The sequence below is a fragment of the Mobula hypostoma genome, chromosome 9 (assembly GCF_963921235.1).
Source record: "Mobula hypostoma chromosome 9, sMobHyp1.1, whole genome shotgun sequence".
Lineage (NCBI taxonomy): Eukaryota > Metazoa > Chordata > Chondrichthyes > Myliobatiformes > Myliobatidae > Mobula > Mobula hypostoma.
In genome coordinates this window covers 40,431,380-40,443,727 of record NC_086105.1, presented here as the reverse complement: position 1 = coordinate 40,443,727, position 12,348 = coordinate 40,431,380, and the positions used below count along the sequence as shown (strand labels likewise).

The 12,348-nt window shown below is 38.1% G+C and overlaps 1 protein-coding gene across 10 annotated transcripts in view; it reads left to right on the top strand.

The window, feature by feature from the left end:
• The window catches only part of cadps2 (Ca++-dependent secretion activator 2), a 725,177-nt gene that overhangs the window by 553,325 nt on the left and 159,504 nt on the right, over positions 1 to 12,348 (top strand). For 5 of the 10 annotated variants that reach the window (XM_063058144.1, XM_063058143.1, XM_063058140.1 and 2 more), the window contains exons 15-17: positions 1,605 to 1,668; positions 5,468 to 5,591; positions 5,950 to 5,970. In XM_063058144.1, coding sequence (XP_062914214.1) covers positions 1,605 to 1,668; positions 5,468 to 5,591; positions 5,950 to 5,970 — 209 coding nt within the window. The remainder of the gene's footprint in view (positions 1 to 1,604; positions 1,669 to 5,467; positions 5,592 to 5,949; positions 5,971 to 12,348) is intronic. The other 5 variants (XM_063058146.1, XM_063058145.1, XM_063058142.1 and 2 more) reach the window with 2 other exon arrangements.

Here is a 12,348-nt window from a genome sequence, read left to right as displayed (position 1 = left end):
CTCCCCTCCCCCTTTCTTTCTCCCTAGACCTCCCATCCCATGATACTCCCCCTTCTCCAGCTCTGTATCCCTTTTGCCAATCAACTTTCCAGCTCTTAGCTTCATCCCTCCCCCTCCTGTCTTCTCCTATCACTTCGGATCTCCCACTCCCCCTCCCACTTTCAAATCTCTTACTATCTCTTCTTTCAGTTAGTCCTGACGAAGGGTCTCAGCCCGAAACGTCAACTGTACTTCTTCCTATAGATGGTGGCTGGCCTGCTGCATTCCACCAGCATTTTGTGTGTTGCTTGAATTTCCAGCACCTGCAGATCTTCTCTTATCTAGTGCACTGAGTTTTGTCTGTTTTATTATATCTTTCCATCACTCAATTAAGTAGCAACAAATGAAGTGTACAAAAGTGCATTCTTCCTGGGCAGGCTCTTTCTACACAGCTTGCAATGGAAGTCTTCATTACAATATGAGAAATAATCATATAAATCACATGAAGATGTATCAACAGTTGTGGTTTGGAGTATGAATAAAAACCATGTCAGAGAAACATCAATTTTCTTGTCATACATACGCAAATATTTTCAGTTCAAATGATGGCGCTTAACATTGCAGGAAAATATATCTTTCAGACACTGTAATTGACTGGTATCCTATAATGTTAAACATATTGATCTGCAATATTCATTAAAAGTACAATTTAAATAAAGTAATCTTCACCATTCAATTCCCATCTTATTCTGCATATTACATTCTTGCTATATTTAACAAATGTTTTTTCAACTTATCTGACCAACCTGAAATTGCAAGCAAATTCATTTGGTGTTCATGCTCCTAATATACAATATATTGTATATTTTAAATTACCTCTCTAAATTCATCTGATACATATAACCACAAGAGGTGTTTGGTTATTCATTATGTGTGCTAAGGGCCGATTGATGCAAAGGCATTAAATACTGGCGTATAGTTCAACAGGGAGCTAGGAGTGAGAACACATGTCACAAATAGGAATACAATACTGCAGTGTTTCCTGGAAGGGCTACTGATTTTTGTCTACAAAGCAAACAGTGTTGACATTTCACATTTAGAAATAAGTCTGATATGTGAGGGTTGCCAATAACGCAAGGATATAGACTAATAGCTGTGAGTGAAAATTTGAATACGCACAAAAAAAACATTCAGTAGCAGAGCTTCAAAGAGATCTCATAGCTTTGATCAATCATTGCAATCATTGAACTGCATGATCTGATACAACTTAATCTTCCAATTTGTGAATTATTTTTAGATCCATGTTTCCATCCTGTCTCCTGGGATGCTGAGATGTCATCCTTTAACTATTTTAACAATTTCTTAACTAGCTTTAAAGTACATCTTATAGACTTTAATTGTCATTGATTTGATTCTTCAAAGTAAAAAAGCTATTCTGTTGCACACATACAAACATAAATTTAATGTAATTTATCTTAATCAAATACAATCTGTTCTTTGTTGATTCAGTGCTGGTGTAGCCCATTACATGGAAGTTTTGTTACCAGCCTTGCTTAAGTCTGACCGGACCTTTGTTATTGTAGCTGTTTAACTTTATTCATCTCAATCCTGTGTTGCTCTTCTAGATACTGCTTCCCTTTTGGAAGACCAGAAGGTGCACTCAAAGCCACTCTCTCATTGCTTGAAAGGGTAAGTGCAATGAAATATGTCAATTCTCGACTTTTTTTACATGTTTCTTATTGCATACCTACCGCCACAAAAGCTAGTTCAAAAATAATTGTACTGCCGAGATCAGTTTAAACAGCTTAGTAGCAATACGTCAGAATTGTTTGCAATACATATGAATGATTTGGATTTGGATGTAGAAGGCAAGATCAGTAAGTTCATAAATGAAGCAAAGTTTGGTGGAGTGGTTGACCGACTATAGGATAGTGTTAGGCTACAGTGTGATATCAATGTGTTTCTGAAAATGTCTGAGAATTGAAGATGGAGTTTAATCCTGATGGATGTGAAGTGATGTGTTTTGGGTATACTAATGAGGCTAAGATATATGTATGAAAGGTAAAGTACGAGGAAATATTGAGGAAAAGAGGGACCCACGTGTCCTGGAGGACATAAATTTACCAAGAGTAAGAGATTTAGGAGGGATCTGAGCAAGACTTTGTACATCCAGAGTACATGGAATGCTTGTCCTGAGAGAGTGTGGAAGCAGAGTTGCTCTCAACATTTAAGAAGTGCAGACACAATGGATAGCAGATACTGGAACATGGAGCAAAAAAATACGCTGTTGAGAAAACTCAGCAGATCAAGATGAATTGTAGAGGGAAAAGGATGCTTGATTTGTTGATTAAGACCCTGCATCAGTACTGAATCATCTAGCATCGAAGTCTGCAGGCAAACTGCAGAAAGAATAGATTAACGTGAATGGATTTCCACTGATCAACGTGGACATGGTGAGCCGGATGGCCTGTTTTTTACTGTCTGTATGACTCTATGAAACTATAATTGGTGTTCCAGAATGCTCAGGGTTGTCATTTGTGGAAGGTATTTCTTTCATGGCTGACCAGATACTTTCTAAGAGTTGAGCACCTTAAAGAATATCTTCAAACTGCTTATTGGTTATGCAAAATGAGACCAAGTTGTACTTCAGCTAAATATGAAAATTCCCTCTTTACTCTTAATTCCAGTAAATACTTGCTTTGTTAACCCATGCTAAGTTTGTACCGGAATGTGTGGCCACATTTGCAGGTGTCACCATACCCAGTTGCAGTTGAGTTGGTTGTTAATGCAAACGATGCTTTTTGCAACATATTTCAATGTACATTTCATAAATAATTGAATCTGAATCTGAAAAGTCTCTTCTTTTAGTACAATAATTGTATCTTGGAGCACAATAAATTAGTTTAACATTTTCAGAGTTCTTACCCTCTTACAGTTAAATACCTGGGTTACCCAGACCAACAGTGCAGTGTTCACTATTAACAAATGGTGGAACTCAGCAGGTAGTGTAAGAGAAACACACATGGAAATTGGACCCTTTGCATCTTTTTTTTTGTTATTTGTACATAAAATGATGTTTTGAAATGTTTGTGCCTATTTCATGTTGGAATCCCACCCAGCTGGAAAACAGACAAGGAGCACACAGGTTTTATGTCCCATCAGTGCTTCCTGCATGTGATGATGTCACCAATATAAATGGCTTATCATGACAGAAACTGGATCAAACGTCGACTGCGCCTCTTCCTATAGATGCTGCTTGGCCTGCTGCGTTCACCAGCAACTTTGATGTATGTTGCTTCCCATAACTAGATACATCTTTCCCAGCACCCCTCCAAGCACTCTCCATTTTCTGTATTTACTTGTCCACTCATCCTTACCCTCTGATTTTCCTCCTGGCACTTATTCCTGCAAGTGGGACCAATGCTACACCTGCCCATTCACCTCCTCCCTCACCAGCATTGAGCGCCACAACATTTCTTCTAGATGAGGTGATGCTTCACTTGTGAGTCTGTCTGGGTCAACTACTGCATTCAGTACTCTTGCTGTGGCCTTCTGCACATCGCTGACATCCGACGTAGGTTGGGGGATTGCTTTGCCGGGCACCTTTGCTCCTTCCGCCACAAAAGGTGGGATTTCTCAGTGGCTGTACATTTCAATTCCACTTCCCACTTCCATTCTCGCACGTCTGGCGATGGCACCTACTTACTGCCACAGTGAGACCACGTTCAGGTTGGTGGAGTATCACCTCATATTCTGACTGGGCAGCCTTCCAACCTGTTGGTACGAAGATCAATTTCTCTAACCTGGTAATTTCTTTCACCTCCCCCATTTATCTTTTTCAATTCCCCATTCTGGCTTCCCTCTTTCCCCTTCTCTTCTCATCTACCCATCACCTCCCTCTGATGGCCCTCCTTCTTTCCTTTCTCCCATGGCCGACTGTCCTCTACTATTAGATTCCTTCTTCTTCAGCCCTTTACCTCTTCCACCTAACATCTCCCAGTTTCTTACTTCATCTCCCCCCCCACCCACTCATCTTTCCGTTAATCTGCTTTCACCCGTCACTTACTAGTTATCACTCCTCTCCCACCCCTCACCCCCTACCTGCTTTGTCCGGCATCTTTCCTCTTTCTTTCCAGTCCTGATTAAGAGTCTCAGCCTGAAGCGCCAGCTCTTTATTCCTCTCCATTGATGCTGTCTGACCTGCTGAGTTCCTCTGGCATTTTGTGCGCGTGTTGCTCCGGATTTCCAGGATCTCTAATATTTAAGAAGTGGTAGCTGCCTTTGTCTCAAGTAGCTACACGAATGAAATGCACAGCCCTGGATTTAATACCCCTGAAGGGAAATAATTCATGATGATGACTATTTGCTTAAGCAACGATGTCTCAGTTTTTGTCTTCCAATTTTGGATTTGTGCTATTTGGATTAGACACCTATTCGAAATACAAAAAAATGACAACAATTTTAAAACTGTGTTTAGTCCTGGTTGTAGCTTATCTAGAAGACTGACTATACTTTTGATTCTCAGATTTCAATCAGAATGTGTGCCTAAAGCTTTTTGGTTGATCCCTGAGTTTAAGGAGCTAGTGAACAAGCTAAGAGTGAGACAGAATATGAGGGAAGAATTTATGTTTATGATTTGTGCAAGATTCAAGGACAAGTAATCTCTCTTTGTGAATGATTACTTCACAATCATTCACAAAGAATAAAATAAAAATTTAATAAACAGAAATAGGAATTGTAAGTTGGAAATTTTTGTTTACAAATACAAATATAGGGAAAAGATTGAAAGCATGACTGGGGATAAAGAAGCCTTCATGCCTTTAAGGAATGAAGAAGATTTGAGTCAACAAATGGGAGTTGCTATTACTGGAAAAGTAGCAAAGGAATATTGCAGATGGTGAGCTGGATTGACTAGATGTCGTGCCTATAAGCCTGCAAACATAAACATTAAGAACTGAATCTATTTTATGGTCTTATGGACATGAGACATAGGAGCAGAATTAGGCCATTCAGCCCATCAAGCCTGCTCTGTCATTTCATCATGGCTGATCCCAGATCCCACTCAACCCCATACACTTGCCTTCTTGCCATATTCTTTGATGAGCTGACCAATCAGGAAGCGATCAACTTCCACCTTAAGTATACACACAGACTTGGCCTCCACCGCAGACTCTGGCTAAAAAATTCCTCCTTACCGATATTCTAAAGGGTTGCCCCTCAATTTTGAAGCTGTGCCCTCTAGTTCTGGATACTTCCACCATAGGAAACAAATTCTCCACATCCATGCTATTTAGTCCTTTCAACATTCGGTAAGTTTCAATGAGATCCCCGTGCATTTTTCTAAATTCCAGTGAGTACAGGCCCAAAGCTGCCAAACGCTCCTTAAATGTTGACCCCTTCATTCCCAGAATCATCCTCATATAATGTCAATAAACTTGTGAGTTCAACTTATTAATTTTTATCAGAATGATTGTTTCCTTTGACAAAGGTACTAATGAAAGATATAGCCACCCCAGTGCCACCTGAAGATGTCAAGAAAGTGGTGCGGAAGTGTCTGGAGAAAGCTGCCTTGATCAATTACTCTCACCTTTCGGAATATGCCAAAATAGAAGGTTGGTGCTTTTAATATAATCATCTGTGTAGATGAGAGAGCCAACTGGGTCCATTAAGTAAACACTTTGTGACAGATCTTTTCTCCCATTGAGCAAACCTTCTGCAATGCAAATGTCTCATTAAAATCTCAACTGGTGAACTGCAGTGTCTTTTTCTATTCATGGCTTTAATCTGCCTCACAGCATTTCCTTCTAGTGCTGAAAACCTTTCACCAGAGCTTTTCTCTTTTCCAGTCTCTTGTGAAACCTTGCTAAATAAATTGTTTAATTATTTTTGCATGGTCTTAACTTGTGGTCTCCTTTTAATCATAAACTAATTCACATTCTCTCCTTTATATTCCTTTTTTGCCACTTCAAGCAGCTAATGGAAAGGAACCAGGTAAATGGATGCATGCATCAATAGATGATTGTTCCTCTTAAACAAATTCAATCAATCAATATCTCCCCAATGTTCCTCCCAAATTATAGTTCAGCAAGTCTTTTTTTTAACTTCTTTAGGGTTATTATTAATACCTTGATGCATAAATCATTGTGGACATTATCCAACCTGCAAAGTGCCTTTTCCAAAAGCTCCCTTCTGGAAAGTGCTGCAGGGCTATTAAAACAAAAACATATTGATATTTTAAAAGTTTCTTTCCCCCAGGCAGTTAATCTGATCAATTATTCTAGTTAGCCTTCCTACCCTCTCCTTTGTCACTGCAATGCACTGCAAACACTATAAATCGCATTTTATGTTATTGTTTACGTTATAAATACATGCTGGTATTTATGTGATTATGCATATTTTATTCCATTTTAACCTGTAACTAATTATTTTATAAATCTCTATTCTTTATAATTGTTGAATGCTGTCATTTTTGTTGCATGTTGACCCAACACAGTGCAGCACATTCCCAATATCAGTAAATGTATATGGTAACTAAAGCTGATCCTTCATCCTTGGTCCTTGATGTACCCTGAAGTAGACGACAGGATGTTTCAGGAAAGTATTATCTTCCTCTTGCATTGCTGTCAGCTCTTTTGCCATTAGTCTGTGAGCCAGTAGGGTTGGTCGGTACCATTGAGGGGAATAATGCCCATAGTGATTTTTGGCAAGGTATACATCTCTAGAGTTAGAAAATATGTGATAGCGTTGCACCAGTGGTAGCTTTATGTTTGCTATCATGCATTTTATAACACTACCCTAAAATAAGATTTTCTGAAAAGTGGCCAATATAAAGTACAACATATATATTCAACCTAGTGGTATTTTGTCACCAGTGATCCCTCAACATTGAAATTTGTTACAATGACAGCTGAGTCCAAGCACTTTTCATCAACTGTTGTTTTAAAATTCTATGTTGAAAATTATGTCATTGGTGGCACTCGCAGTACAGTGTCCAATTTCAGTAGAGTGAATCATTTCATTTTTAGAAAAATATCTGTCTGTTATTTATTTTGGAAAAGTCAATAAAAAACCCTAGGACACATATAATCACATGGATCTGTAGGGAATTTATTCCGGAATCAAGTAAGTAATCACTTTTTGTATAAATTCCATATTAACATCAGTACAGCAGAAAATGTTACCCCCCCCCCCAGGTAAAAAACCTCATTTGAAGAGATTTCTGGAGTTTTATCAATGTCATGATATTTTATTTATTGTTGTATCAAATCAAAACAATCTTAAGCTTTTGTCATAGCATATAGGATTACAGTACAATAATTCAAATGTGGGTTTCCACATGGCCCTAACCTAGGCCCCATTTGGTTGTAAAATGGATATATTTAAACAAAGACTGCTTTCCATACTTTCATAACCTATTAATAATCATAATAATTTTCCAAGCATTTGGGATCTCCCTACAAACTCACCCGGATGCTGCAGTTCTGAATTTACCAGTACCTCACTTGCAATTAGCCAACTGTTCCCCAACTCTATGTGCCCCATGGCCAACCTGTGGCAGTTCCCTGACACCTGCCCTCGGCAATGCATTCATTAATCTTGTGCAAGGTTATACCTAGAGAAGTTTGTTCTTCCCCATCAGCGGTATCAGTAGACCGGAACAGTGACAGTGGTAATAAATTAGAGGTAATATGTTTTAAATATTTTATTGGCTTTGCAATTAACTTTTTATGGATTAGTGTTTTATTTTAATGTTCTTTATTTAATAGTAAATAGTAATGTTTATACTTTAAGAAAATATGATTTACAATTACTGAATAAATTTGCTTAAGATACCTATGCAATTAAAATACAGCAATTTATTTGAAACTTATCCATTTCCGTCACAAATGTTCTTTTCATTGAATGGAGTGAAGTCACCGACCCAGGGACTTTTAAGAGATATTTTGATAGGCACATGCTGTGAGGAAAATAGACAGGTATGAACATTGTGCAGGCAGAAGTTGGCCATTTGATAACTACTTTAATTGGATGGGCACAACACTGTGGGCTGAAGAGCTTGATCCTATGCTGTACTGTTCTGTGTTCTATGGGCCAAGTTGAACCTAGTGCAGGTTCAAATGTGCAGATTTATTGGGAATCTGCAGCATATTGGCTGGCCATCACTGCACTCAGCATCGTAGCAGAGAGGAAAAATAGCTGGCAAGCACCTGGCTGCCTCTGACAGTTATAGAGGTAAATTTGTGTAGTTCCAAATAAAATTGAAAACATTTGTTTCTAGAATTCCAGAGCATCACTGGCATATCTGGAAGATAAAATTGAATTGGTGGGTTATGAGAAAAATCATAGAAAAGAGCAAGTTTCCTCACAATATATAGAAGCTTATAGTATTGAGAAGGAACTGTATATTTTGTGATGAATAGATGTTGAGGTGTGTGTTTATCAAGACTTGCAGTTGCATAGCAATGAGGAGCAGGTCTGTCTGGGCCCTTATTGAAGAATTGATACTGTTCCCAATATTAGCATGAAGGTTGGTGTTGAAATTAAAGCATATCTTTATAATTCATTGGTAAACAGGATGTTCTGAGAAGACATGTATAATTGAGCAAAATCTACTGAGATTTAACAGTTGGGCATATTAACAACATCTCATGAGAAGTACAAGGTGAAACACACTGGGGCTAAATATAGTAAACGTGAATCTACAATGAAAAATAAATTGTTGAATAATGTGGTATACGAAAATGACTTGGGTGTGCTAATTGGCTAAAGCCAAAAATGTTATCAAATGATGTTAATTATTAGAGCTTCACTATATTAATGAGTGTTAGCTCACACTTTGATCCATTAGTGAGATTAAACTCATAAATTTAATTTCCTTTCAATAGTTCGCTACTTAACAGGTTTGTGCAATATTACTTTGCTCACTCCTTCAGCTCCCTCATTATCCAGCTTATTTTAAAAAGGTTCATTTAACATTTTCCACAGAGGAATTCAATGCAATTAAAGGGATTTAAAACATGGAAATCCTTTTTTTCCCAGTGTTCATTACAATGTACAAAATATACAGAGAAACAGGGACATCGGTTAAAATAAAAAGATTTTAGACTAACGCATTGTGAGAGGAAAACTGAGAGAAGGCAACAAGTCAAAAAGTCAATGTCAAATCCTAAGTGGTGCATTTTTAAAAATGTTAAATTACAAGGCATGAGGCCAGTATAAACCTGGATATTACTCCTGAAAATTTGGATTAAGGGATAGTTTGAAATAAATTATCAAGATTTGGATTGGGGCCGATAGAGTAAATTGACAGAAACAGGTGTTGCAGATTGGCGATTATAGGCCTGTAGCATAAACATTGAAACCAGGACAGGTGGAAAACATTTCTACTTGCCAAAGGTGGCTTTAAAAAAATTCAAATTCTCACTCAAAACAACAATTGTTGTTATATTAATTGCTAGCTTAGAATTTAAGATTGTTAGGCTTCTGTTTATGAAAGTTCTGAAGGATTATGAGGTATAATCATTTTTAAGGATTTGGATCATGGTTTAGCCATGATCTCTGAGTGGCAGAACTAGCTCGATGCGCTTAATGGCGTACTGCCATTTGCATGTACCTGTAATACACATTAATTATGTCAGTGATGTGAGGGGACTTGCCACAGAAGCACTAATACTAATATTATTTTAGCATTGCTTTATTGGCCAGACTTTGAACTACATTAAAAACAATGTCTGAAGTGACAGGGCTGATGTGCTTTAACTTTGTTAGCAGGGAACTGAGGAATTTCCACTTGTAAAACGCTACGGAAGTCTAGGCCAATTAGGGCAGGAACTCTAGAGTGGGATCCTTCTTGCGGGCACTAAATTCAGGCCTCTTTATTATGAAGTATGACTCCCAAGGTACATGTAGTTCAAAGTTAAGTCATACAGTAAAAGTAGGTTGATCTACAATTTGATTTTATAAAGATTCATCAAACAATGACTCTTGTTTGAAGTCTGTTGATAATTTTCATATGACATTGTAGCCATGAGTGAAAACGAAGGGTTTACAGTTATACATTGCTGAGATAGTATCGTATAGTAGAAAATATATTCTCTTTTGGGCTTGGGTTTCGTTGAAAACATTGAAAATGCACTGAATTTTCATACAGTGCTACCTATCATGGGACCAAGATTTCTGGAACTACACTTTAATGCGTAATCGATTTTAATACATCATCCACTCTTCCCAAACTGAAAGAACCCGTCTCCGTTGCTGCTGCTAGTAATTCAGTGCAAAGGTCCATTTAAAGTTCCTCGGGTGGCACAATGTCATGGTCAGTGAAGTCGCTGCCTCACTGTGCCAGAGTGAAGGGTTCAATCCTGACCTCAGGACTCTGCACTTTCTCCCTGTGACTGTTCGGTTTCTTCCTGGTGCTCTGCTTTCCTGCCAGATCTCGAATACATGCAAGTTGGTGGATTAATTGGACACTGTAAATTGACCCTAGTGTGTAGGTGAGTACAAGAACTTTTTTTTGGGGGGGGGTGGAGTGGAAATGTGTAGATGGTAAAACAAAATGGGATTGATGTAAATAAGTGTGTGATGGTCAGCATGGAAGCGATGGGCCAAAATGCCAATTTCTGAGCTGTAACTCCGAGGACTTTATGTGAGTAACCCAATAGACTAACAGTCAGAAGCAAGTCAGGTCAATGTTATTGAACAACTGTTCGAATTTATTCTTACAAAACAAAGAAGTAAAGAATCCAATTACCTGTCCTTTGAACGTGAAGCTAAATTTTCTAGTGTATATTTTTCTGTTTACTTTCAATTTCATTTCATCCTTTTGATCCAAACCTAACAGGGTTTGTTCCTCCTTTAATATTTATTTCTGCTCACCTTTCAGGTTGCTTTTCAGCTTTTAGCTACCCCGCAAGGAATGGGCATTTGATCATTTTATAGGCTTTTACCCAGTGCCATTGATAGTGGTGTGTTTGTGATACTTATGATGGGACCTGATTTCTAATCTACACTCAAAATTTCCAAATTATAAACTCACCACATCGGAAGCCCTAGGAGCATAAACATAGTATGTTAGCTCCAGTTCATCAGAACTTACCACTTACTTTTTAAGTGTAATTGTTTCTTCATCGCACAGAATAAGCAACTTACCTCTGAGCTAATTTTCCATTTTTGTTTCCAACCCATGACCAGCTGCAAGCTGAAGAACATAATTGCCTAGACATTTTAACACCTCCTAAACATCAAAATTCAGTTGGGGTTGGGGAGATTTCAGTGGCAGGGTTGGTAGCTATGGTGCTGGAAATAAGCTTTGAAGAGGAGTACTTTGCCAGAGATTTAGATAATCATTGCAAGGTTCCCAATTTGTAAATGTGGTGTGAGGACCATTTTCACTGAAAGTACCCACAGGACAAATCCCCACACAATGATTCAAAAAGAGTGTTGTATGGGAAGTTACATCAGATATTAAATATTCAAAATGATGCAAAACAACACAAATGTAAAGATCTGTTTTCAATTGCACAATGGTGAAAATAGTAGTGTTTATGCAAACACATTTCCAGGCAAATATATCATTGTTCTTTTTGACTTGAAATTACATATGCTGGAGATCAAAATCTCTTACTCCCCTATTCCCATTGTCACAGTATGGGTCAAAATTTTAAGCAAACTTTAAAAAGCATTCTTCCAAGACTATTCCAAAATACCACAGCTAATTTAAAATGGCAATTAAAACTAACCTCTTATGGAGTCCAAATGTTGTAATCCGGGGGCAGTCGGGGAAAATTTCTGAAGCACATCATTGTTCAATAGTGATGTGCCCAATCAATATTGCACAGATGTTATAAAATCTATGAGGGTGGGATGCAAAACGCTGTAAGGTATGTGCATACTCCTTTTTGTGTTGTGAATTGGATGATTTATATAACACTCCCCCATTGACAGCCCTCTCAAAGATACCAATCAGGCAGTGGTGGGATTGAACCCACACTGCAGTCTTTTAGACAGTATTGAGAAATACTGAAAAGTATTGTTAGCTTTGTACTTACTCCAAGGTTGATCATTTGCATCAACCACTTGAGTCTCACTCTCTCCAATTTATCATTTCAGCTGCATCTTTTGAGTGGTGCTGTGGCCTTGTTATGTGGTCTAGCTGGCCTGTTGTTCTGCACTGGTCATCCATTTGCACATATAAGTGCTTTTTTTTTATTATTTTGTCCATGCTTGTTTCTGAAGTATTCACAATAATTGAACAGCTATGTTGAGACTCACATTTCCATTAATATAGTTGTTCAAAGTGCCCTTTTACCAACACTCCATTATATTGCCTGTGCTGCTAATTGAACTGCTGTGAATGCCTGGAGCCAGTGG